The sequence below is a fragment of the Zootermopsis nevadensis genome, unplaced genomic scaffold (genome assembly GCF_977971745.1).
Source record: "Zootermopsis nevadensis isolate Lab colony 2312 unplaced genomic scaffold, Znev_1.0 Znev_ptg000004l, whole genome shotgun sequence".
Classification (NCBI taxonomy): domain Eukaryota; kingdom Metazoa; phylum Arthropoda; class Insecta; order Blattodea; family Termopsidae; genus Zootermopsis; species Zootermopsis nevadensis.
Genome location: NW_028259136.1, coordinates 5,717,991 through 5,744,963, shown reverse-complemented (window position 1 = coordinate 5,744,963; position 26,973 = coordinate 5,717,991). Strand labels below are relative to the sequence as shown.

Genomic DNA, 26,973 nt, shown 5'->3' with positions numbered 1-26,973 from the left:
TCACCGTCAACGCTCATTTAGTATCGTCAGCAGACGAGATAAGGCACAAACTATCTAAGTTTATGAGTCGCATACATTCCACACGCATCGTCGGTCGAAATGCATTTAATTAACACTGCGAGGCTTTTGAGTTTATGGAAGCTGATAATATTAAAAAAAATCGACCAGTAAAACCACATACAGTGACAATGCACTTCCTTCATGTTTCCTGAAAAATTCTTACTCTTGATACAAAAAGTTCTACATTTTAAAAACTCATTCATCCCATGTCTTGGTTAGGATCTTCATACTTAGGTTTCATACCGAGAAGGGTATTAGAAATAACATTTAGAGAAAAGAGACGCACGGACGTCCCAGAATAAAATGGCTCAGCTAGTCACCAGACAACGAAGAGATAGAAGAGGTGAAAAGATATCGTAAAGTGAAGACTTATCGACCCATATAAGATGAAAAAAAGAGGAAGGTTTTTAACTCGATAGGGTAATCAATAGATGGCACTGGCGTATGTGGTGAAGTGTGTGTGTGAAAGAGGGTGTTTCTGTCTTGGGGTGAGGCGAGAAATGGCAAAGTGAAGAAGACTTATCCACCATCGACCCATATGAAATGGAAACAGAAGAAGGAATATTAAGGTTTTTCACTCGATACGTTAAACAACAGATGACAGTGGCCCGATTTGATGAATTGTGTGTGAACGAGAGATCTTGTATCTTGGGGTAACGTATTTTAAGATTATATATATCAAGCAAATTTCATATTTTATTTGTCTATGACGTAAAATTCAGTAAAACGAATACGTTCCCGAAGACTGGTCGTGTGTGCTAAAGTTCGTGCGTTCGAAGTGTTAATTTGTAATTATTTCAGCCATAGGTGACGATACAGATTTAATGAAGCTTCCATTTGAGCTCTGAATTTTATATTCGGAGGAGAGAAATTATTAATTATTAGTCATACACGTTTATCTGTGCCGTCTACTACGCGGTTCATCGAAACGTAACATTCCTTAACATATGTGTTGCATGAGGACTGCAGATGTCGATTGGCACTGTCATTTAGACATTCTCTGCCGTCATATAATTTGTGGAATGGCAGCCTGTTTATCTTTGGATTATACGTGACAGCTTTATTCGTTTACTTAACGTCACTAGCTTAAAAGTTCAGATTATTTACCGTCAAATGAGAAATAAGAAGCTGATAACATCCAAGAAACAACAATTTAACGTCAATCAAGTTTCTTTTTATTCATAAGTTTTAAAATTAATATTGACTGAGATCCCTGTAAGTTAATGTTTTGCAAAATTGGAAAGAATTACCCGTGAAAGCGAAGAGTAGCTTTGTTTTTAAGACGGTATGATTTTTTAATATGCTGACGTGTGTACGAGGAATGAACCACAGGACAAGGCCCAGGACGGAATATTGCTGCAATAAGCAAGCAAGCATTCGTTGAAGTGACCACGCGTAATTTATATCGAGTAGTCATTCTCCAAAATTCGTGGCCTGTGTGTCAGATCTGTCAATCTACTGTATGTTTCACGGTCATTTCTTTATTTTAATTTGTCGCTCGGGTTTCATGACAACACGATACGGCTAGCAGACTGTGAGTTGGATATTTAATTACATATCAAATGCAGTGAACGTTATAATTGATCATTAATTTGCATACGTCTTTAAAATAATTTAACTTCATGAACAAACAAATGCAAGACACGGAAAATAATAAATAATATTTCCATATTATGCACTGCAACTTGTGAAAATTACGATATGTAATTATTCCTGTAACTTTTACATCTCTCAAGCTTTTTAGATTACCTTAAGGTTTACAGGAAGTGAACAAGATAATTCAATAATTGGATAATTTCTTTCCGGGTTTTCATGAAATTTCGTAAGTATTTTATATGATATGTGGTTAGTCCAGACGCACACTTTGTAACTTGGCATGCCCGGTAATGCCAACGTGAAGGCTGGAGTGATGACGCCATTACGAATAGTAACCTAACCTGACCCATTCCAACTCAACCGAACTTGAACTTGAGCTGTAATGACTCTCCGTGCGAATTTAACTAGATAACATCTCCACGAATTTTCATAAAATTTGGTATGGACTTTATGCCACAGGTGATTACTCCAACCGCACACTTTTTAATTAACTACGCACGGTAATGTGAGCCTAACGACCGCTAAAACTCGTGAGGTGGAGTGATGATGACGCCATTACCAATAGCCCTCTGGGAATGCGATCACTGCTATGACCTCACATAACCTAACTTAGTCTCTACTAGTAACGTACTTCCTTGCATATTTAGCAACTACATAATTTTTGCCCGGCTTTTCCCGAGATTCTGCATGGACATGACCTAAAGTAATTTAAACTTTATGTTTGATATCCATCTGTGCGAATTTAATAAACTGAGCGCTTATGTACTGATTTTTATTTATTTTGATATGGACTTAATGTCATTGCTGATTAGCGCAAACGCATAATTTGTAACGTACTGCGCTCGGTAATACTAAATTTACTGGTACGTCATGGCAGTTCATAAAAAAAATTCTGTTAACTTTCTACTACACACACATTCACATATTACTTAATAATATTCTGTAACAAAAGCAAATGTTAGTGAGACATCTGAGAGGGTGATTAAGTTCATGCTTCCGGTGACACTGAACGTGATGAGGTATACTCCAGAGTCTTTCTGCATGCTGTAACTCAACTTTGAACTTTGGGCGTCAATTTACATATCTACCATGGCTTATATTTTTTATTTTTATTTTTTCCAAACATGAAACATGTTATTAGGTACCGCGATCGATAGGCAGTCTTAAGAAGTACATGCTAACGTCGGAAGTTAGGATAACCCTAGACCTGCTTGAGGTGTCCCTATGCAGGGGGTGATCCCCTCTACTGCTGACGCAGCTGCAGGTATCAGCCCGAAGGTAGGGCCACGTATCTGCTACTTTTGTTTCCCAGTGAAACTCTCTCATATTTTGCCTGATGTTCATCGATCAGTCAGACGCGGAAGTGTAAGTGTACTAGACATGAGCATTTTAAATCATTTACGGAACACTTCGAAAATCGTAAATTGTTTCATCATTAGGCCCACATACGATCGGTAGGTATTAGCGAGGTTTTGACGATATTCAGTGGTTACAATGGTGTCTTTGGTCGTGACGTACTGTGAATTATGTGTAACGTGATTTATTCAACTCTTTGAAGCCGGTCATCTAATTATTTAAGAATCCAGTCCGTACCGCGAAGAAAACACAACACTTCACCATTACAAAGGTCAATTTGTTAACGCTGTTTAAGGAAATAACACAGTTTACACATAGAATCATACAAAACCTTAAGTACATAACGCAGTTACTGACAGCTATAGAATGTGGTTCATATATATACCACTAGGCTATAAAGAATAAATGAAGCATTGTCAACTGCACAGGCCATACATCGTTGAATAGCAGGAAAGATCCCTGGACACTATTTTCAAGTAATCAAAAATAACATCATGTGACAATATAGTACACATAGATGTGTTTCTTTGCAGATGTGTGGCATCAGTATCCAGGTATGCCAAGTCACTGTCACAGCCCAATGTGGGATTATACAACCATCTCCGTGGGGTTACTATCTCCCATGGCAACCTGCATTCTCTAACATCCAAGGTTAACAAGCAAGCCACTCATAATTCTATTGATTCAAACTGCAGAATTCATGCATTAATCGAAATCTTCACTGCCATGAGAACCTCATATTTCAGATTAATTAAATACATTATTCTCTGTACCAACACCGAACTTCAAACCACCACTAAAATTTCTTGGATGACATGAGGAACATGTCAGAATTTATTTTAATAAGAAAAGGAAAATTTTATAATACAGGGACTGGCATTTATGTCGAAGGTTTTAACCCTCTGAATCTGAAACTCATATAAATAATATCTAAGAATTCAGTCCGTATAGTCGGCGCAGTAGTTTTTGGCCGGTGGAATTTTCAAGGGGAAGGCTAGGAGCGAGTCTGTTGTGCGATAGTGTAATGCTGACTGCACGGAGGAGCTTATCGGACTGAACGCCCAAACAAAAGAAATGCACTGACCGTGCCACCTCAGGTACACAGACTAGGCCCGTCCGCCAGCTCCGCTAGCGTTTCCACTGGCCGAAAACTACTGCGCCGACTATACCACAAAGAAAACGCAACACTTTACCATTACAAAGATCAGCTGGTAAACGCTGTTTAAGGAAATAATCCGTTTTACAGTGAGAATCATACAAAACCCGCAAAAGCAAAATGTAGAGTTAAAGCAGTTGGTACATAGCCTATAGTTATCACTCAGCTTTAAAGGGTTAATGGATGTGAACAATGGAGTCCATATGCTTCATACATATATTTTTATGCTTCCTACTAGTCTCCATTAATTTCCCCCTGCGCGAGCATATTTCTGGATCCCTTATTTTACACACTCAAATACATGCAGTTTTGATATATTTTAATCGTGAAATTATTTTTCAATTAAATAAAGACATGACATAAGAAAGTCTATGAATATTCTTTCAGAAAGCACATGAAGACACATTTTTATATGCAGAATAAATTAAGATGCAATTAATCTAAATACTATTTCATGATTGATTTTGCTGATGTGCAGGTACGTGCATACGTCGAGGAAAATATATCACTGTGTGAGCCAGACAGTATTCACATCTGCGATGGGTCTGAGGCTGAGAACTCAATCCTGCTCAGGCTTATGTTACGACAAGGAACGATACGACCATTACCCAAATATGACAACTGGTGAGTTTGGGACGTTTCAGTATCAAGAGAGGATACTGGTAGAAACAAAGATGCACTTTAACTCTGTATTACTACTCTGGTATGAGAATTTTTACAATTTGTTTTTTCTAACAAGTATCATTATGGTGACTAAATGATGATTATATGGGCAGAACATGTAGCATTCGGGGGATACAAAAATGTATACAAAATTTTTGATTGGTAAATATGAAAGAGACCACTCAAGAGACCTAAGTACAAATTGGAGGAAAATGAAATGAAATACCATTCTTTTAAAACAAGCAGAACAGGACCATCAATATCATTAAGTTATTGTAAATTTGTCTTAGGTTTCCAAAGCACAGTTTAGGAACTACTGTACTGTGCTAAAAAAAACATAATATTCATAAATAAACTGAACCTGCATTTCTGAGACAAGATAACTAGAGTTTTAAATTCACAATTACTCAACACCGACTTGCTCTCATTATTTCCTTCAAAGAATTACAAATCACTTGAATTCCTTAACAGCCTGAACATATTATTCCACCTTGTACTGAAATTAAGAGTCGCAGTCAGAATACGTATTATTTGTAACAGCATTTTAATTTATTTTCTACAAAGCTGGCTAGCGCAAACAAATCCAGCTGATGTGGCCCGGGTCGAAAGTCGGACATTCATCTGCACTAAGGATTCCCGCGACACCATCCCAACACCAAAGCAAGGTGTTAAGGGCACCCTTGGTAACTGGATGTCACCTGACGACATGGACAAAGCAATGAGACTCAGGTTTCCAGGCTGCATGAAAGGTAAGTTGAGTCAAGGAAGGAGAGTAATGATAAATTTCAATTAAGACTGAACTCGGAGGCAAGAAGGATCATGAAGGAAACCTGTAAATTATCTGCAGTATCTGATTCAGTCACAAACATCAATATTTCAACTCCTGACCAATTTCCTGAAATTCTGTAGAAACAGAATACTATTAGACGCCACCCGACATTTGTAATATTTAACTCATAAACACTACCAACATCACAACTTTAAAAAATTGTGAGATAGAAACAACATTAGTGTTGTATGATTTCTGGTTTTCACAGTGGTGAGTATGAAGATTTCTGTCTTCTGGGTTGTTGCGCTGTGCAATCTGGTCGATGTTAACCAACGTTTCAGAGGTCATACTGCCTACGTAATCTTTCCATAATTACATATCTTTAAAAATGATGAATTTAAAATGAGTAAGTAATTACCATGTAGCATTTGCACGGCAGAAAATTCACTAATCAAGATAGGTAGATGAATCTACAGTTTCTCCAAATGAGATTTGACCTTCCAGCTTCCCATACAGGACTTGACTGTAGAATAATAAAATAAACTTTTCCGTGTTCCAGGTCGCACAATGTATGTTGTTCCATTCAGTATGGGTCCTGTTGGCTCACCACTGTCTAAGATTGGAATTGAGATCACTGATTCACCATATGTAGTGAGTTCAATGCGAATCATGACGCGTATGGGTGCACCTGTCCTACAAGCCTTAGCACAGGGGGCAGAGTTTGTGAAATGTCTGCATTCTGTTGGAAGCCCTCAGAACGTGGATGTTGTAAACAATGGCTGGCCTTGTGACCCTGAAAGAACAATCATCCTTCACAGGTGAACAGTCTGCAAATTGTGTTGGCAATACTGAACAGCACCCAAATGTTCAACGCTATTAATATCAATGTTCAACACTGGACATAATCTTGAATCAATTCACATCCTTGTAACATATTTCCTGAAGATTCATTTTAGTATTACCCATTAAAATTGGGTATGCATTTTTTCTTATCAGAGTTAGCTGATTTGTTACCAGTAATCTCAACAAAACACAAAAATCCTTAGTATCTTGTGTCTTCTATTCTGTATCATAATTCATTCATTGTTTATCCCAAAACCATTTTTAGAACTTTACTTTCAGGTACTTTAAATTTACATTTTTCCTTTGTATTAAACACAAGGAATGTAAAATCAAAATTTTAAAATATTTTAAAATTGGCTGTTGTGTCTATAAGTTATGAATAAAATAATAATATGGCTACCTCTATAATGTATTCTAGTATAAGGAAATCTGTCATTCATCACAAAATACTCATGTACTTTCTTTCTTTTTACAGGCCAGAAAACAGCGAAATTGTTTCGTATGGAAGCGGATATGGTGGTAACTCCCTGCTTGGAAAGAAATGTTTTGCTTTACGAATTGGTTCCACAATAGCAAAGAGAGAAGGTTGGCTGGCAGAACACATGCTGGTGAGTTATGTTCGAAAGGTTCAGTGTTCATTTAGCACTGCTATTTCAACTGCAGAGCATTTGATAAGATGGGAAGATAAAAACTTCAGTTTTCTCAGCTGGGCATATTCACCGTAAACTCTGCTGGGAATCACATTATATCAGAGTGATAAAAATTTACAATGTGCAGAGAAACTTTCCAGCTCCTTCTGTGGGGTTGAAGTGCTGGAAGAATAATGTTACAAGGTCCTTTTCTTTTTTTCATCTCTCATCCATTCTGTTTTGTATAGGTTGATTGATGAAAACTCTCCAATCTGTCTTCACACAATCTTTCCCTTCTGATTTCTTGTCAATTCCTTTCTTTCTTGTTATGTTCTTACTTTACTGACAAGATTCTGAATCCTGTTTGTGTAATGAACTTAAACCCCAGGAAATCTCCTGAATTTTATCTTGCACTTCTTACTGAACTTAAAATTCATTTAAATTCATACATAAAAACCCGATGCTGTAATGTATATTTATATATATCCAGCACAAAGGGAATCTTGAATGACAACAAGTCACATGTGAACACTTAAAGACAGCAGAATACCTCTTCCTCTTATCACAGTTGCTGACTAGCAATGACTTGTATCAACCAACGCAGTGATCGCAAATAGTGGAAAGGCCATGGCACAGGCACAAAATATTATCTTTCTAGCTAGAACAGTAAAATCTGACTGTGTGATATCACTACAATAAAGGTTAACAGATAAACACTATACGAATTTTGAAGATAACCATTACACAGTTTTCTATAACAGATTTTTTACATCGAATAATAATTTTTAATTACAACAACCAAACCACAAGATCATAACAGAGAGTCACAATCAGTATAAAATTCATTACCTAACTGAGTTTAAAAATGTAAGTATTCATTTCCTGCATTTTTGGTCTTCTGTTGTATCACATGTTACGTTATATGCACGTTTGGGAATCATGTGTTCATCACGTTTGTCCTAACAGATCCTGGGTATCACAAACCCCAAAGGACAGAAAAGATATATTGCAGCTGCATTTCCCAGTGCCTGTGGCAAGACAAATCTTGCTATGATGTGCCCATCGCTACCTGGCTACAAAGTTGAGTGTGTGGGAGATGACATCGCATGGATGAAGTTCAATAGCAATGGGCAACTCAGGGCTATTAATCCTGAAAATGGTTTCTTCGGAGTGGCACCAGGTATCATATTGGAATATCAATAGAATACAGAATCTATTACAACTGTGTGCTAATAACTGAAAGTAAAACAAGATAAAATTTTCCATTACTTTAATTACATTCCTTGCAATATTTTTTGTTAACAATTAATGTGCAGTTTTGTTACTTCTTTGCCATCAGATGTTCCCCATAATTTCAGTATAAAATGATAATGGTTCCAGGTACGTCAAGTAAAACAAATCCCAATGCAATGAAGACAATATTCTCCAACACGCTGTTTACAAATGTGGCAGCAACAAGTGACGGGGGTGTGTTCTGGGAAGGAATGGAGGATGAATTGGCTCCAGGAGTGACTGTAACGGACTGGCAAGGCAGGCTGTGGGATGGAAAGACGCCAGCTGCCCATCCCAACTCAAGGTATTTGGCAAAACCTTCCTATACTACACTGTACACAAACTGTCATAATAACCTCGATGATGGAGACAGCAAGGACCTCTGAAATGGTGGCAAACTTCTAGCTGATTACATTGTGCTACAAGCCAGAAGACAGCCATCTTAGCATTCATTTAAACTATAAATTCAAACAACTGTACTGAATATTTTGCCATCTAGTGGTGTTACTAAGAATTAATTATATGGGCTGTGTAAAATAAGAAATAAAACAATGAAGGGGAAAAAGCAACTAAAAAACATAACCTCTTAAACAGAGGTTTCATATGAATTGTGGAAAGCAATTCCATTTATGTATTCAATACTCTCAGTATTTATTATATATTATATATGGAGTGCATCAATTTTTCCAATATGTTTCTTTGTTTAAGAAGTCAGTTTTCTTGATACAGGTTCTGTTCACCTGCATCGCAATGCCCCATTATCGACCCTTCATGGGAAGATCCACATGGTGTGCCTATTGATGCAATCCTGTTTGGAGGGCGCCGGCCTGTAGGAGTACCACTGGTTTATGAAGCATACAATTGGCAGCATGGGGTGTTTATTGGGGCCAGTATGAGATCTGAATCAACTGCAGCAGCTGAACACAAGGTACAGAGGGCTTCACTAACACTCTGGTAGCAGAACATAAAGACTGAATAATGCTAACACCAAAGTATCCAATATAACAAACCTGACAAGACTATTAACAGGCTTTGAACAGAACAGTAACAAAGCACTTCTTGGTTTTATTTTTCCTACAATTTTATTAACTTCATCTACACGGCGCTACAAGCCAGAAGACAACCATTTTCAAATATTAAGTATGCCTGCAGGAAACTGTTAAATATTCCTGTCTCTCTCTAACAGGGCAAGGTTATAATGCATGACCCATTTGCAATGAGGCCATTCTTTGGATATAACTTTGGCCACTACCTGACGCACTGGTTGAACATGGCTAACACGCCTGGCCGCAAACTTCCGAAGGTGTTCCACGTCAACTGGTTCCGTAAAGACAAGCAGGTCAGTATTTAGATGACTGAATTACCTTCACTTCTACATTACAGGAGAATGATGAAATTACAGAAGACATAAACTTAAAATTTGTGTAATGTTAGCAAAGATGTTGCTGAGAAAGAAACATAGCAAAGTTCAGTTTCCTTCCTAAATTAACAGATTAATATTTTGAATAGATTTGTGGAAGCAGTTCCCTCTTAATTCTTAAAGATCCATGAACCGTGCCTGAAAACCCTTTTTGTATTGCTATAAGCACAAATAAATGATTTTGTTAATTTATGAAAGACTGTAAAAATATGAGAATAATTTAAAATATATATATATACAGATGTTGACTGTACTATGTCCTGAGTTTAAAGAAACGCGTTGTTTTTCTTTAATAAAGTTTATAAAGTTGGACATGAATTTCAGTATCATACAGGTGTATCTGAAAAATATTGAAGACTTTTTCCTCCCTTAGGGTAAGTTCCTTTGGCCTGGTTTTGGGGAGAATTCCCGCGTCCTTGACTGGATCTTCCGACGAATAGATAATGAAGATATTGCACAGCCTACTCCTATTGGTTACATTCCCAAACAAGACTGCCTGAATCTAGATGGACTCAGTGACACCATCAACACGACAGAACTCTTCAGCCTGCCAAAAGACTTCTGGCTCCAAGAGGTAAGCAGAGTACTTGCAATCAGTATCAAAGTTAATTTTTATAATTAATAGCTTTTAATTTTTTAGTATAAATCCTATTACCTTTACGGTACGTACTGAATTACCACTGTTTGCAATAAGTATGTACCAGTACATTAAGATAGAGAACTGACTTTTCTACACTGTACTTGAAAGGTAAAAAAGAATTTGACAAATATTTGAGAATGAAATAATCTGAATTTCAAAATTCTGCTGAGCCGATACTTCTTGTTTTATAGGTGACAGACATTGAGCGATACTTCTCAGAACAAGTGGGGACAGATCTACCTGTGGCAATCGCAGAGGAGCTCTCTGCCTTGCGGCAGCGTTTGCTCAACATATGAGATGATCATGTTGTTAAACTGTCACATACATACATGTTTTGTACTGTTAACATCCTTTGCAAATTCTGTGCAACATTAACTACTACTATTAATCATGTATGATCTATAAATGTTCTGAAAGACTTACCATAAATAATGAAGCCTGTCAAAATCAGTAGTCATGGAGACAACATCCCCCACATACACCTGAAAAATAAGGACATAAATATTAAATTAATATCAGGATTGGCACCAGTCATCGAATTAATTCTTAATAATATTCTACTTCTGATTAAAATCTTCGAAATTATGGTACAATTGCCTTTAGAAACTTTAAACTTATTTATTTTATTTAGCCCAAAGTCAAGTATTCTTTTCTTTTCCCACTCTCAAAGGGTTGGATTTCTTTATTTATCTTATTAAATTTGTGTCAGAGAGTTTAAACAATATTTCCATATGTGTGTGAGTGATTTTTTGTTGTATGTACTATTTTAATATCACAGGACCCAAAACATGTCACAAAAAGAAAATATCAGAACAAACAACATGTACACAATATTTTTGTATATAGAGTTTAGTCTTTAACAGGTGTGTTTAATAAAATAAATCTGTAATAATCATACAACAGTTTCTCTTTACTCTCAGTACATATAACTGTCCTGATGATGGCAGAGTGGTCACACAATACCTGTGTGGGTGATGAACATTAAAATGAGACAGAGACATACTGAAAGGAAAAAACAGCTGATACCAACTTCTGCTATTACTCATAATTAAAGGATTGATTCTTTTCACAAAGTACTGCACTACTGCTCATGTTCATTACACTTACATTTCTGGAATACAACATATGATAAACCTTATGCCCCCCCCCCCCCCCCATGCACATGCTCAAGCAATGAATTTAGGATGTCTCGATAACAAAGTGTTGTAAGGAATATTTGAACTCAACACACAGGAAGTAAGGCACAGAGAAAATCACATTATGAAGAGTTTTAAATTTATCTTTCTATCATATTGTTTGGGCAAATACTTCAAGAAGACTGGAATGGCAGGACATACATCATTCCTGGGGAACAAGACAAACATTCACCATTTTGGATGGAATATATCAAGGACAGAGACTAATGGGGGCATTTATGCATGGGAAAATATCAACATGGATCTTACTGGAGCATGTTGTGAAGATGAGAGCTGAACTGGAATGATACAGTACTGTGGAAAAGACTTAAAGAATCAATATATATATATATATATATATATATATATATATATATATATATATATATATATTCAAAGTCATATATTAAGTTTGGTTCTTGGATTATTTATGAATGCTGTTTCAACTGCATAGAATATATAACATTCAATGAAATAGGAGAATCTATAAATAATTAGTAGATAAGAATTTCAAAGAAAGATAGCTGTAACATGGAGGTAATATCTTGGCACTCACCTGAAGACAATAAGGAAAATCACAAATAACAGTCAGGGTAAATATTAACCTGACTGACATTCAAACAGAATACCTCCCAAACACATGTTGGATGTTTAGATCAATAAAACGTTTTGAGTGATTTTAAAGGTTAAAGAAATAGAAAATTATGTTCCTACACCTACATTCTAGGTATAGAACACATGATCAATGACAGGTGACCAAATCAACACGTGGGAATGCATCTCTATCTATAATGTAAAGGTTAAACTGACTACTTTTATCGAATAGAAAGCAAAATTAAATAACGAAATGTGCTATTTTCTATACCTCTCTTTGTTTTTACTTCGTCCGTCGAGTACCTTTTCGCACAGCCCTCACGAAATACACAGTTAACCCGAAATGTCATTTGAAACTCGCATGAGGATAAATATGGCGACGTACTTTTACCTCTAGTGTAGGTATATGAATTTCCCTCCGCCAGATAACTTCCCCTTATTGCCAATGAACATCTGGCAGATGGCACCATAGATCATTTGGTATATGTTATAGGAATCCATAGTATGGGCGAGCGATTCAATAATTACGGCTTTGTTCCTTCAGTAGCCTGTTTTTGATTTGTACGTACTGTCAGTTCCCCCACTACGAAAATTACGCGGTCTTGGGAGTGGAGGGCAAAAAGAAAAGAATAAAAAATAGCATAAACTATGATATGAGCATCTACAAAGAATACCATAAATCGGCGTTAGCTGATTTATAGATGCACATTATCATTATTACATAGATGGCTCGGCAGCATGTAACTTGAGTATATGGTCTTCTGTCCCCTAACCATAATTTTCTATGTTTATTTTAACCTAATGTTTGTCTGAGAGGGATGATTTTATGTTGTATTACATTCCTGATATTTCTCAAAAGTTTAAAATATATGGGTTATGGGGGATGGGGAAGATGTAGAGAAATCCACACTGAATATGTACTGTCTTCTTATTAACACTGGAATCAATCACCCTTCCTGTAGACCATGAGGTACCCTTGATAATAAAATAATGTTTCTGTAATGAAAAAGAACAAATGATCACTGTGAAACTTTTATTAGTGTGTCAAAGAAGAGTGATGATAAGAAATTTGAAAAGAGTCAACTTTGAAATATAACATTTTATATACAACAGAACACTTTAAATTACCTTAAATATTCTGACTATTGTTTCATATAATAATCTAAATTTATATAATATAAATATTTACACACTCACACACAAACAAAAAGCCTCATTTATTAATGTGTTTGAAGCACACATATTAAATGCACTTAAAACTGAGTGAGGTATCTTAAACTAACAATAATGAAAGAAATGTAACTTTTGTGAAGAGGACACATAATTAAGTTCATATACAATGCACACATCTGTAATACTTACTAGTACTTCATTTCATAATTTCTATGAGATGATCACAAAGAATGCCAAAATTACATGAAAAACAATAATTTGACATACTACATACAGTAAGTATCCCCAGAAAGAAACATACACATAAATATTACTGAACAACACATTCATCTATTTAAATAATATGACCTGTTTACTTTGGAAAGTTCCTGAAAATCTCCATATATGATATCTATTCATGAATGTTATGAAAAAAATTGTCAAAATTAAGGATGCACCATACTCCTGTGTTCAGAGCAGTTTAACATTAATGGATTAATTTATGAATTTATATCCAGAACTGTTTAAGCATTATTAAAAATCAAGTTTTATGAAAAACTGTGTCCAATGGGGCCACTGTGTGTAACTGGAGAAGAAATTCATTGCTATATGCAAATGGTTCTTTTAATGTTCCCCCACTATCACACTTCCCTCAAAATAGTCTGTGTCTTCAAACATCACTTTTGATCTACAAGCATCAAGTTGCAAGCAATGGCTTTTCATCATACATATTTCCCAAGTGTTCCAAACTTGTTTCAAATTCTAAATTTGATAATGAATGTAAAATAAGATAAAATCCAGAGCATTTTCATCAATTCTTGAATGATACATTTTTACAAAATTATGTAACTACTAAAGTAATGGAATGTGCTTACAAAAACTGTGAATGCATTTGGAAAAGAAATAACCGTGAAAGAAATAAGAAATGAGGATGCAGTTGACCTGATACATGTCTGATACACACATTAATCTTTCCATTTTCATCAGACACAAGATGATCTCTAGGTTTCAAGCAGTAAATCCTACAAAATGTTTTCAATTACTGCCAAGAGCATTTTATATATTATAGCTTCCTGACTCTTACCTCTCTCGTATTTATATGCATGCACACGTGCACCAATTTTACTGGCACTTGAAAAGTTTTCAAAATATATTGATATGGTGCACCCTAAAGTAAAGGAAATCATGATAAAAGAAAATGCAAACACTAAGAACAAAATGCGGGCAAACAGATCTACATTAAGAGAAATATTTCTTTAAAACTGGAATGTGTACTGTACACATCACACTTTGTGTGTTCATAGAATCATAAGATTATGGTGCAGGCACTAACAGTATCATTTAAAAAGAATTACTTATTACTTAAAAAAATCACACTTTTCACCCACCCACTCTAATAAACAAGAAAATGTGAATTTTTCACTTTCAATTACAAAGTTCACATAGACAATGACTAATATACGATCTAATGCATGCAATTGACTATTTACAGTCTCTCTCCTTTCACACCATACAAACACAACAAACAAATAATCACAAGATACAAGACACTACATAATTTAGATTCCAAAATGATTGCTCAAACGCATATTCGCCAACCATTTCATTAACAAACACTAGTTATTAATTGTAGTATTGCCAACATGTTCTCATTGAACATTATGTGATATAGGTTTGCTTGGTATTTTCCAATACTGGTAACTTAAAGAGTGACAGAGATGCTACTGGACATAAAGTTTTTTAACACTCGGCTGTGTCAAAAAGTGACCAATTGCAAGTTCGGTTTCTCCCTGGAAATAAGCTGTTCTCCTGAGTATTTGAAAAGCTAATGAAATACAGTGGATTAAACATTTTAATTTTGTACCTAATTCCTCCTTGTTAGTTAATAAGTGCAACTGGCATCAAATTTTGAAATACGGCAATTTTTAATGCCTCATAAATATATATAAAAACACATACACATGTAGTACACTTCCCTGATGCTAAAGTCACATGTATTCATGTTCTTTGTGACTTATCTACAAATGCTGATTCATTTCTTCAGTACATTAGAAATACCACTTTGTTCACTGACATTTGGAATTCTCTGCACGAGTAATTTTCAAGATATTCCACGGGTGCTTGGTAAGATGAAAATAAGAACTTTCTCTCCCATTTCTCATATTACTAATTGTGGTAAGAAAAGTAAATATCCTTACATTCTTTCACTGATGCCAAGTTTCCTATTCCATTACAAAGAGCTATATTACATGACTTAATGGCACTTATATTTTGCGGACATTTCTGCATTTGAATGAAACTGAGGCTTTATGTATTAAAACTGACTGATCTTTCTAGTATTTGCATATGGTTGATTTTGTACTGGAATGTATGTCAGGTTCTGCTTTATGCTGCCATCACAGGAATATTTAAATTATTTGACAAGGCTCAGCTCCCAGTTTCTCACTACAGAGGCCTGGGTTAGTGCCCTGGGCAGTCCATGTGGGATAATGACCAGAAACACTCCAACAACTTTGGCATAAAATTGAGCAAGCCTGTGCAGCCATTCTAGCAGAAATCTTAGTACAAGTTTATTGCTCAGCTGTTTATCATTGTCAGGAGTACCTAGATGTTAAGAGCAGCCAATATGAAAATATGCAATATTTAACCAAGTGGCACACACTTTTGTACATGCCAAATATCATCTCTTGCTAAATTATAAACTGCATATTTTTTGTCACTGAAATATGTATACATTTTCTTATGCCACATATTTTCCAATAGTGGATATACATTAATGAAATTGGTTTTCATTTAAGTTACTGTCACCTTGATGAGTTTTCTTTCAACTTTTCTATTTTATGCGATACCAGAACTGATATCTACAAACATTCTGAATGTATTCATGCAGTGATTTTGAAGAGAAACCATTTTCCAAAATGACAGCATGAGTTTATATAGTGTTTATTTAACACAAATATAAGACAACATACAGCTAAAATGTTTGATTCTTCATCACAAGTGTAACGTTTAAACAAAGACAAACTGTTGAAATATTGTTTTCTCTGACTAATACATCTGAATCTGTTTGTTACAGTCATACTATTAAGTCTGATACAATTGCAACTACTAAACTTTTACGAATAATCTGCAACTATGCATTCGTCTAACGCCAACAGCAAAACGGCAATTTTCAATCACAGACAGATTTGTCAAACCTTACCACAAAACAAACGTTTTTATTTAAAAATGAGACCCTCATATAAAACTAAACTTTCTTCTTCAAAAGTTTCTCTCTTTATGTATTTCATTGAACCCCTTCACCTGGCATATGTTTAAATTTGTTCTCAAATAATAGTCACACAAAATAATCTGTTACATTTCCTTTTTCCAGTAAAACCTCTGATTTTTGCACACTCTGAAAGGAGTTTCTGAACCACAGTGCGGGAACCACTAAATTATATGCACTAAGGACCTTGTTCCTTGTCGGTCCTCTCAGCATACAGGGTTCTCAAAACGTCAAGAAACAAATGAAGAAAAGTACAAAAGGCACAAGAAGCATTTAATATTGTCTTGAACAACAACAAGAAATGCTCTGACAAGGAAATTGAAGATTCACTGACTTTTTCATCAACCCATATGATGAAACAAGTCTTCATGAAGTAAAGCAAATGCCAGCTTATACAAAAAATAGACAAAACACACGACAATACAAGAAATATATATAAATAAGTACTCAACTTGAAACCCAACAAATTAAAAATACTGAAAAAAGAAAATAAATTACATTTACTAAAAATAATCTTTGATCTTATTGAAGGTGTTAATAAAATGGCATTTTAACTGAAAACACCATGGAATGTGATAAGAAGTAACACAACCATGAAAAGTGCAAAACAAAAACAAAAAAACAAAAAATGCATTCAGTTTTCACTTTTTAAAAAGGTTTCTCCTTTCCTTACTATAATAGTACTTTCAAATATACAGTTCTTAACACCAGACTTGAAATCCAGTACCTAGCTATTAAATATCAAAAGTTTTATACAACCTTATAAAGACGTTCTTTCTTATATTTGCTTTACAGTTTGGGCTCTTAATAATCAAGGCCACCATAATTTAAGGCAATACAAATAAGGCCTCAAAGAATCTACTTCTGAGCTCCCTGAAACATCAGTAACCGATCCACGAACAGTAAGGCTGCAGATTCTCTGTGGCTGTACAGAGACTAATATATAATATATACTTCTGAGATGATTCTAACAGCAGCTCATTTCTGACTAGGGTACATTTACCTCATAAAAACAAGTAACAGAAAGATATTAATGAAAACAACCAAAACCTGTTTGTTTCCATAAATGACGGTCTCTTATTCCTGATTTTCTCCATTCTGAACTCCAAGCAGCCTGGCAGCCTCATCAGCAGCAGACGTTGACTGCAGAACCTTATCGATTATTGATCCCTGAATCCCAAGCAAGTTTCCAATTAGGTCTGTATTATCATCATCTGTTTCATCCCTCCTGTCTGTAGCTTCAGTTGTACACAATGAAAACTTTGAGCTTAGAATCTTTGCTGCGGCAGAAGCCGTAAAATTTTCAGAATCATCATCCCAGTGATTCATTCTTTTAGCTGCAGACACGGTCGTTATGTTGTTATTATTGTGATTTGTCATCTTAAATGCTTTCCCATCAACAGATCCTGATAAGGATGAGCCAACTTCCTCATCTCCGCTGACTCCAGTTGTATCTTCTCCTGAGTGGTGCTTCTTGGTATGACGATGGAGCATGTTACGCAGTGTGGTACCACTGCTAGGATGCTCCTCATCTCCACTTACCACAGACATATCTTCAGTTGAATTTGCTGAAGAGTTGTAGATGGGAGTAGAGTTGTTGTGCTTCTTGCGATGCCGTAACATGCTGTGTTTGAGTGTGAAACGGCGTCTACAGATGTCACATGAGAAGGGACGTTCGCCTGTATGGGTTCGCATGTGACGCCGCAAGTCCTCGGCGGACCAGAACCGTCGCATGCAGAAAGCACACATCACCTGGTTTCAATAAAGACAGATCTCATTTGGAGCAAGTAGATTTAAATACAAACAACATATGATAATTTAAATTGGAGCCAGTACACAATTCCCACAATTTTGACTTTCTAAGGTAATTTTCAGTTATCCAGAGTTTTCGAAACATTGTCATTATATGAACCACGCTTCAAATGATAAAGTGTGTGTGTGTTGCATGCACGCATGTGACACACACACACACACACACACACACACACACACAAAAATTAATCTTCTTCTCTACAATTATGAAGCTATTCTATCTGCAATTATGTATGAATTTGTGATGAGAATGCAAAAACATGCACCTGACTGGTGTTGACAATTTCCTACCAGACGACACACCGTTGATAAATGAATCTAATTACATTTGGCAAGATCACAGTACCAGAATATAAACAAACCACTAAAGATAACATATTTAATGCCCATTTCACACTAGTTCTTCATCAAAATAAGTCTTTGGGTGATGAAACATGGATGAGCACAGCCATAGAACCACATACTCACCTTTCTGTTGGCATAGTCTGGGAATTTTCCACGTAACTGCTCCAGACTCTCTTCACCTCCTGCAGTGCCATCATCAGGGTGTGGTGTTGGAGTGTTCCTAACATTGTTGTTATCCTCAGTTCCAGTGCTGGAACTGGAGTCAAGAGCTCCTTTTGACATGAGAAGCTCAAACTCTGATGGATGGCTCTCACGAATGTGCTCGAGAGCCTCCTGACGTTCCGCGTAACTACCTTCACACAGGTGGCACTTGAATGGCAGGTCCGCTGAGGATATCGTGCCACTAGTGCTGCCTGTGTGAGGCTCTGCAGCTGAAGATGCCTGCGCAGATGTATAGGCTTTTGTGCCCATCAGTGAACCGTCTGCCAAATTACTACTATAAGAAGAAAAATTGCAAGTATTAATATTCCTGTCTGCTGAGATATTGCACTGCGTAGTTTCAGAGGTGCTTCATCATCTGTGGTGAAGACAGTATGCGCCTCTCAAGTTCCGTTCTGATTTGCCAAATCTTACCTTTGAAACTGGCCCCTCTGGCAATCTGCAGGTGCCGATGACAAGTTTTGAACAGCGTGTTCATCATTTTCTTGCTGCCTAAGGCTATGTTCCAACTGGGAAGTTCCCCTGTCATCATTGGTGTCCTCACTACCACTACCGTGACTCTCATCTCCCTCATATCGGCTCTCAGGGCGACTACCGTCTGCAATGCTCACATTACAGCCCTCATCTGCAGAGATTACGGTCCTGAAAAAAAAACAATAATTAGGTAATAATATTGTTCGATATAAGTAAATATGAACCAATACACGTGAAATGTGAATATTAATGATAGGCACAGTGGTTAAATGTGAAATCTGGATAATCAAAAGAATAATTAATTACCAGAAACATATAAACCATACCATTAACCAACTCTTAACCACTTAATTCTGGAATGTACCTGGGTGTGAGGGGTTGAGCCGCAGTTGCAGGACTCAGTGGGTTGTGTTTTGTCTGCACATGCTTCTTCAGATTGCTCTGTGTTGAGAATGTAGAGCTCGGACAGTAATTGCATTTGTATGGCCTCTCAGGAACATTCCTCATGGTGTAGTTTCCTGAAGTCGAACCAGGCGAAGTCTCTGAACTTGACGATGAACCCCCACCTTGAGATGCTGAAGAGGCAGATTGTCCGCCGTGTTTGCGGAGCAGGTGGCGGTCACAATTTGACTTGGTAGTGAAGAGGAGTGAACAGTGTGGACATTTGTAAGGCTTCTGTCCGGTGTGTGTCAAAACATGACGCCTTAGGGATGATGACCAAGGGAATGTCCGTGGGCAGTATGGACATGACACACGATTTGGTGCTAGTGAATATGCACTTTTCTTCTTTTCAACGCCAGTGTTTCTGATGTTCGTGTTGGGCAGCTCACATTCTGACCTGCAAAACAGATTAACCCTCCTACTCATAAAAAAAACCATGAAGCTGTTTCATAGGCAAATATTTTGCCATCTCTTGACATATATATATTATGTGCTATAGGAATCAGGCCTCTAAAGCATCGACAAAACTGTACCAACAGGCAAGGCAGAACCTGCATCACTAGCTAAGTCAGACCACCAACAGGAAATATGCAGCTTTTGAATTCATACACAGACAGACCTAACAAGAAGGCGGCGTAGGATAGGACCGAATGGAAGAGGAGAATTGAGGAGGCCATGGACCAAATACGGACCAGACAGCCATAGAAGAAGAAGAAGGTTGAAGTGGCCCTCTAGTGGCATAATGTTCAAACCAGGTTTTGTGAAAACAAGCTTACTACTCTTTTTAGGCACCTCTACAATGAAGTTGCAAGAAATATTCCTGTTAGCGTCTCCATATCTGTCTGGCAACGTGTAAAAGTTGTAAACCACAGAATGGCTTTTTATTAAATTTTACAATTAGGAGTTTAACTAACATTTTCAAGAATGTACACAAACAGATCACATAATGAAACTAACAGACAGTTCATAAATTAATTTCTACTTGGTATTTATATTTACTACTCTTGTCTGTTATTTGAAATGGTTATCTTCGTTTACAGTTCATCTGAGTGCTGACGATTTTATCTGCCAGTTCATAGGAATGTAGCAGTAATATCAGCGTGTAGATAAGTGTCATCTTTTATCTCAGGAATTGACAATAGTTCCTGCTAGCTCACCAAATCCTGTTTGTATAGTTTGTCAAAACAAATCCTATAATTCTTTGCAGCTATAGAGCTTTGAAAAATATGCAGGCTTGCGTTGAGGTAATTCCTAGCTCAGACTGTAAAATAACATAATGACTACAAAAGAATCTATATTCAGCACATAGATTTCTTGCAATAACTAAAGAAGGACTATAAAATTTTTGGTATAAATAGGTTATAAATGTACAAACAAATTCTGATTTTGTTTACTCTCTAAATAATTTTCCTTAATAAATCCTCTGTGTAGTATTGAAGATCTTATGGACAATTAATATGTTCTCAAATGATGTGAAGTGATATCCTGACTAGAAATATGAGACCTGACCAATAATTTATGATTTAAAATTGCGACAGATTGAGCATCGCTCTCTCCACTGTGTATTCCGCTATGTGGAATTGAATCACGATTGTACTCACTTGTTTTCATCGCTGCCCGAATTGTTGCCTTCGCTATTGCTGCCTGCGACAAGTCCTTCTTCATCTTCCTCACTCCCCTCCAAGGCATCTTCTCCATCCTGGGTACCTCGAAAGTAGCGCTGGAAAGCCTGAGTGTGAGTCGTCGCATTATCCAGAAGCCGCGAGACGCTCGCTAGGTCCAAATCTTTCGCGCTGACAGTCACTCCTACTCTACTCCTGCTGTCACTGAACTTCTCTTTGGTTTCCTCCTTTGATTGTTTTTTCTCTGCACCTTCTTCTTCAACATCATTTTCCTCATCAATCACTAATTCATTCTCATCATCATTATCCTCATCCACATCTTTCCTACCTTCTTCTTGACTTTTCTCAGTCACTTCAGCTCCACTCACTGTAGGAACAGGGTGGTTCAATTTTGATTTCAGCTGCTGAGCTATAGCGTATTTTACTTCTTCAGATATGAACGCTTTACTATAATTATTGTTGTTGTTGTTATTATTGTTAAGATTCTTATTATTATTAATTATGATACTAGAATTATCTTTGGTTTTCTGGACAATTTCTGCCAGTGTTGAGTCAGTGGTAATCTCGTCCTTTATCTTTGGTACCATTATCTGATGCCGAGCATCTCCGTCTCCCCTGTCAGGATGAAAGTCATCTCGAATCAAATGAGAAATCTGATAGTTGTTTGATGGATCTGGAACGTTGATGATTGTCGGTATGTGCTGCGTCAGTATGTTATTCTTGGGCGGAGTACCGAGGCCGTCAGCATCCGAAGGTATACTTTTCCGTGCCACATCCTGATTACTTGGAATGTTGAGGTTCATGGTCAGGCTGGTAGGAATAGTGTGACTTCTCCTTCCAGGACCAGAACTTCCAACATTGCTCCTCTGCCTCTGCGTCCAGTACTGAGGATGCTGTTGTTTAATATGACGTTCCATGTTCGAGCGGAGTGTAAAACGTGCCGAGCAATGTTCACAGGCAAATGGGCGCTCTGTTCTGTACCTTCTCTGCTTCTGTTTGGGCATAAGGACCCCGTTCTTAATCACCATTTTCACAGATGAGTTGTCCCTTTCCTTTGCTGACTTCGGCGCTACAGACACCTTCAATATAGGTGGTGTCTTGCTAACGCCACTGCCCGAGGCAGACTTGTCAAAATCCTCAGGTGGGATTGCCTGCTGTTGTCTGGTTTCTTCGACATTTACATCGCCGTAACCCATCTTCCCATCAGATTTTCCTCTTGAGTAGTCTGAAAATGCTTGATTGTGAATTGCTTGTAGCCTTTCGGCTGTTGAAACCATCATGGAGTCAAAAATCGTTCCGCCAGAGAGTTGCAAATTGTTGATCAGTTCCTTATGTAGACGTGATCTGAACTCCTCCATATTTGAATTCTGCATCATAGCAGGTGTGTGCGGCATGAAGTAAGGGTGCAAGGCGAACGGATGCTGTGCATGATGGAACGGAAAGCTGTTGTTGTTTAGATACAAGTGGTTTAGCTGCGGATTTCCATAGAAACCTGTGGATGCTGTAGAGTTCATATCCAGCTTTGGGAGAGTGGTGGGACTCGAACTGTTCTCATGAGGTGACATGGCAGTGCCCCTGCTGGAAGCAAGTGTCTGTTTAGCCGAGGGGCCGAGCTGACGACCATTAAGGCTTTGTTCTGACTTGGACTGAAAAACAGTGGAAGGAGATCTGTTTTTGTTGTTGTTGTTGTTGTTGTTGTTGAACTCGCTGCTTCGACATTTTTTGGTTAGATCCTGGGGTTCTGTATTATCTAATTCTTTGGTAGGAGTTGCTGCGAAGTTCTTTTTGAAGGGATCTCTTTTTTTACTCAAATCCAATGCATCCATACTGAGATCTAGGGGAGAATCCACATCTCTTTCTGGAGATGGAAAAGAACTTAGAGAATGTCGTAGTGATGTCATTTCCATGGATTCTTTGTTTGGAAATCTTTGGTTTTCAGTTACAGGTAGCTTTGGAAAAGTATTGTTCTTATTTTTGGTTAAATTGACTAGGGCTTCGATGCTTGATATGTTATCATTGCTTTCTCTTTCCTTAATGAAGTCACCGTCATGGCTGGTCTCTTGATCTTCTACTTCATCTTCATCTCTCACGTTAGTCGTCATCGTTGCAACTTCTTGGGTTTTGTCCCACGATGACTGATGTTCTACCATGTTTTGGTGCGCTGACTTGGTTCGTCTAGGCTCATGTTTGAATTCTTCATATCGCTGTAATGTTTTCGATTGCTCATCTGCGGAGTTACTCCTCTTGCACTCGTCCAAGGAATGCTGATATTTTGAGGAATGTTCAGTAGCGCTCAGATCTTCCAGAGAGGATGAGTGCCGGTTTGTAAAAACCAGAGACCTCTTCACATCTTCTCTGACCTGTAATTTTGCTTGAAGATCAGGATCGTTAGTCGGGTCTTCTGAAGGATGATAAATAATGGATTTCTTTACATCCTCTCTTGATAGTTTGGAATGTCTGTTTCTCAGATGCCTCTCGCAATTTGCTTTTGTCGTAAAGGCATAGTTACACAGAGCGCATTCATATGGACGGTCTCCGTTGTGGGTTCTCATGTGACGAACCAAAGTAGCCTTGTCAGGGTTTGAGTAAGGACACATGTTACAACGAAATATTCCGACGCTTGACGACAGATGAGACCGATTGTGACCCTTCAGAGCTCGAAGATTTGGGAATACAGCTGTACAGAGTCTGCAAGGGAATTCTCCCTTCAACTTCATACGTCTGAATTCAGCGGCGAAGCAGTCTTGTTGTTCTTCTTCACCAGCTACTGAATCATTTCGCACTCCGTAATCAGGAGACATTATGCTCGTGTGAGGAGGTGATTTAGACAGATCTTGAATGAGTCCTCTAGCAGATGTCACAGATATAATACTCTGGATGTCTGCCAGGTCTCTCCCACTCTCCCCATTTCTGTCCCCATTCAGCGGACTGCAGTGCATCGAAGTCTCAAACACAGTTTCTTTCTTAGAAAGGCTGCGTTCAAACAGACCTGGCGGTGACAATGAAACTGATTTGTTCTGCAAATCTAGACCTGCGAAGAAGTCCTCGCGCTTACGTTCTTCAATCTCTTCTTCTGATTCAGAGCTTCTCATGGTTAAAGACGCTCTCCTCCGGTTGCTGCTGAGGTCAGTGGGGATGTCACTGTTGTTAGAGAGATCGGCCTCATTTTCACTGCAATGGCCATGGCTGTCCCTCTGGTGGATGTTCAAAGCTGTTGCGCAAGGGAATGCACGCCCACACTTGTCACACTGGAATTTCATGGCAGTGGACGGCTTGTGTAGACTCTTCTCGCAGACAGCGACAGCAATGTGGGGGAATTTCTTGCTAGAGAAATCCACAAACGTCAGATCGTGGAAACCAAGCACGGTAGAATTATGCTGTTGTGAACTGCTTTTTGTTCCCTTGCCGACTTTGTCGTGCTGAGCCATGTGACGGTGCAAGTTCAGTGCTCGGTTATTCCTGAATGTCAGGTCGCAGACGTTACAGCGGATCTGGTACTCCGGGTGGTTTTCTTCCAAGTGTGTCTCCAGAATGTTCAGTGATACAAAGTCTTCCCTGTTGCACACGGGACAATGAAGACTTTGCTCAGGTGAACATCCTTGCATATCATGATGACTATTTGGCATCGCTTTAATTCGTCTTCTGTTTGCTGTTTCACCACTGTCTGCAGCGTCTGATGGAAACAATTCGGGCAATTTCCGTTTATTCCCGTTTTCACTGCCACTTGGTGAAGAAGATCCTGAGGGTTTTGTATCTGTCGGCGACGGGGTGTGGCTACCGACTCGTCGTTTCTTGGTGATGCTGTTGCCAGGCGGAGGAGAGGAAAGGGGACTCTTCTTGCTGTTGAAAGACCCACTGCTATCGGTACTACCGTCGCTCTCGTAGTTGTTGGAGCTCTCCGACTTGGAGGCCAGATTGTTGTGAGTCCTCATGTGGCGATGCATATTGCCGTTCGTGGTGAAAGCGACTCCGCAGATAAGACACTTGAAGGGCCGCTCCCCTGAGTGCACGAGAACGTGGCGGTCCAGCGAACTGGAGGAGCTTAGCACCTTATGACAGATCTTGCATGTGAAAGTCTTCAAGCAATCAACCGGAAGATTCTCGCCATCGTTGTTGTGCGAGCGAATGTGAAGGGTGAAGTCGTGCTGCGAGCTGAGGACGGTGTCGCAGATCGGACACAAGAACTTCATCTCGGAGTCTCCGCACTCTTCGGTGTCTGGGTCATCCTCGCTTCCTGTTCGAGTCCTGGAGTCGGAATTTACTTCACTGTTACCTCGAGATTCATCGCTTTTCGCAAAGTCTTTTAGGTCTGAGGCTTCATTTTCGTTGGCTTCGATACTTTGGCTTCTAGAGTTCTTATTGCTACACGTAGTTTCATTCGTTGTATTGCGTTCATTATCATCGTCTTCTTCTTCGTTGGCTGCTTTCGTTGTACGTCGAGTATCTTCGCAATTCTCAGTATCGGTTCGTGATGATTCGTGTTGAATCTCGACGCCAAAATTTGCATCGGTTACGGAATCTGTTGAAATAAAATGCCACAGCTGATTATAGCATCAATAAATTAGAACTTTGCACTGGTCTGGAAGAAACAGTTTACAAAATACATTTTATGTATTCGGTGTACCGAGGTCGTGAGTAACACAGTTCAAAATAGAAAATAAACCATTCGATTTGTCAATCTTTTGAAACCGTCGGCTATCAACGATGTAAATCAGGTCCTGAAATAGTCAAGTGAACTTGATCTCACACAAATAATTCCTACATCGTAACATCTACCACAGTGTGGCTAAAAAGAAATAAAAAAATAATTTTAAAACCGTACCTCAGAGACAAAAAGTTCAGAGTAATGAACACAAATCCGCAAGTACGAGAAATAGAAAAGTAGCAAGTATTAATTAAAATGGGCCTGATTTAGGTTTAATACTCATTACGTTCTGTAATATCTAAACCAAACTGTTCTAGCAAAAATACATCACACCAAATCGTGCGATCAATCTTATAACAGCAGTGACGGCCATTTTTAGAAAGTTCGATGCATTTTCCTACTCTTTGCCAAACCAAGTCTCCTTATGTATGAACATCATTTTGTCGTAACTGGTCAAATCTGAAGGCATTGCTTTGACCAGAGTTGTCAAATGCCTTGTAATCTCTTTGGGCAAATGTCGCTTGGATCAAGGATTGATTTGAATATAGACCTGTTTCGACGACTGGAGAGGGCATTCAGACGTGTGGCTGTACACCAATAGAATGAACCACTGCTACCTTCTTTGGCAACAGCCTATAATAAGATCATAAAATTTTCCTGTATTACGAAATCGAATGTTAAACTTCCAGCCAAGACGAACAATTTAAAATCTTACTTATTTCATTCTACTTCATAAAACGAGAAAAGAACTCGGACCGACGCTAACAACAAGCAATCACACATAAATTCGAAACACGTCAACATATAATTCGGCTTCTTCAA

At 37.9% G+C, this 26,973-nt stretch overlaps 2 protein-coding genes and 1 long non-coding RNA gene across 11 annotated transcripts in view; 1 reads left to right on the top strand and 2 right to left on the bottom strand.

Moving 5' to 3' along the window:
* The window catches only part of Pepck1 (Phosphoenolpyruvate carboxykinase 1), a 29,804-nt gene extending 18,511 nt beyond the window's left edge, over positions 1-11,293 (top strand). For both annotated transcript variants that reach the window (XM_022062565.2, XM_022062564.2), the window contains exons 2-12: positions 3,546-3,663; positions 4,647-4,792; positions 5,396-5,580; positions 6,160-6,418; positions 6,919-7,051; positions 8,039-8,252; positions 8,453-8,648; positions 9,074-9,272; positions 9,531-9,683; positions 10,138-10,338; positions 10,596-11,293. In XM_022062565.2, the coding sequence (XP_021918257.1) occupies positions 3,546-3,663; positions 4,647-4,792; positions 5,396-5,580; positions 6,160-6,418; positions 6,919-7,051; positions 8,039-8,252; positions 8,453-8,648; positions 9,074-9,272; positions 9,531-9,683; positions 10,138-10,338; positions 10,596-10,700 (1,909 nt within the window). In that variant the 3' untranslated portion in view covers positions 10,701-11,293. The remainder of the gene's footprint in view (positions 1-3,545; positions 3,664-4,646; positions 4,793-5,395; positions 5,581-6,159; positions 6,419-6,918; positions 7,052-8,038; positions 8,253-8,452; positions 8,649-9,073; positions 9,273-9,530; positions 9,684-10,137; positions 10,339-10,595) is intronic.
* On the bottom strand, positions 10,165-12,564 carry LOC147874829 (uncharacterized). Its single transcript, XR_015533670.1, has 2 exons — positions 12,445-12,564; positions 10,165-10,886 (listed from the first exon to the last, which is right to left on the bottom strand). It is a non-coding gene; the product is annotated as an uncharacterized LOC147874829 (long non-coding RNA).
* Positions 12,565-13,189: 625 nt separating this feature from the next.
* peb (zinc finger protein pebbled) overlaps positions 13,190-26,973 on the bottom strand; it is a 138,651-nt gene continuing 124,867 nt past the window's right edge. For all 8 annotated transcript variants that reach the window (XM_087342977.1, XM_087342979.1, XM_087342978.1 and 5 more), the window contains 5 exons: positions 21,486-26,025; positions 19,808-20,281; positions 19,384-19,611; positions 18,874-19,246; positions 13,190-18,345 (listed from right to left, as the gene is read on the bottom strand). In XM_087342977.1, the coding sequence (XP_087199103.1) occupies positions 17,671-18,345; positions 18,874-19,246; positions 19,384-19,611; positions 19,808-20,281; positions 21,486-26,025 (6,290 nt within the window). In that variant the 3' untranslated portion in view covers positions 13,190-17,670. The remainder of the gene's footprint in view (positions 18,346-18,873; positions 19,247-19,383; positions 19,612-19,807; positions 20,282-21,485; positions 26,026-26,973) is intronic.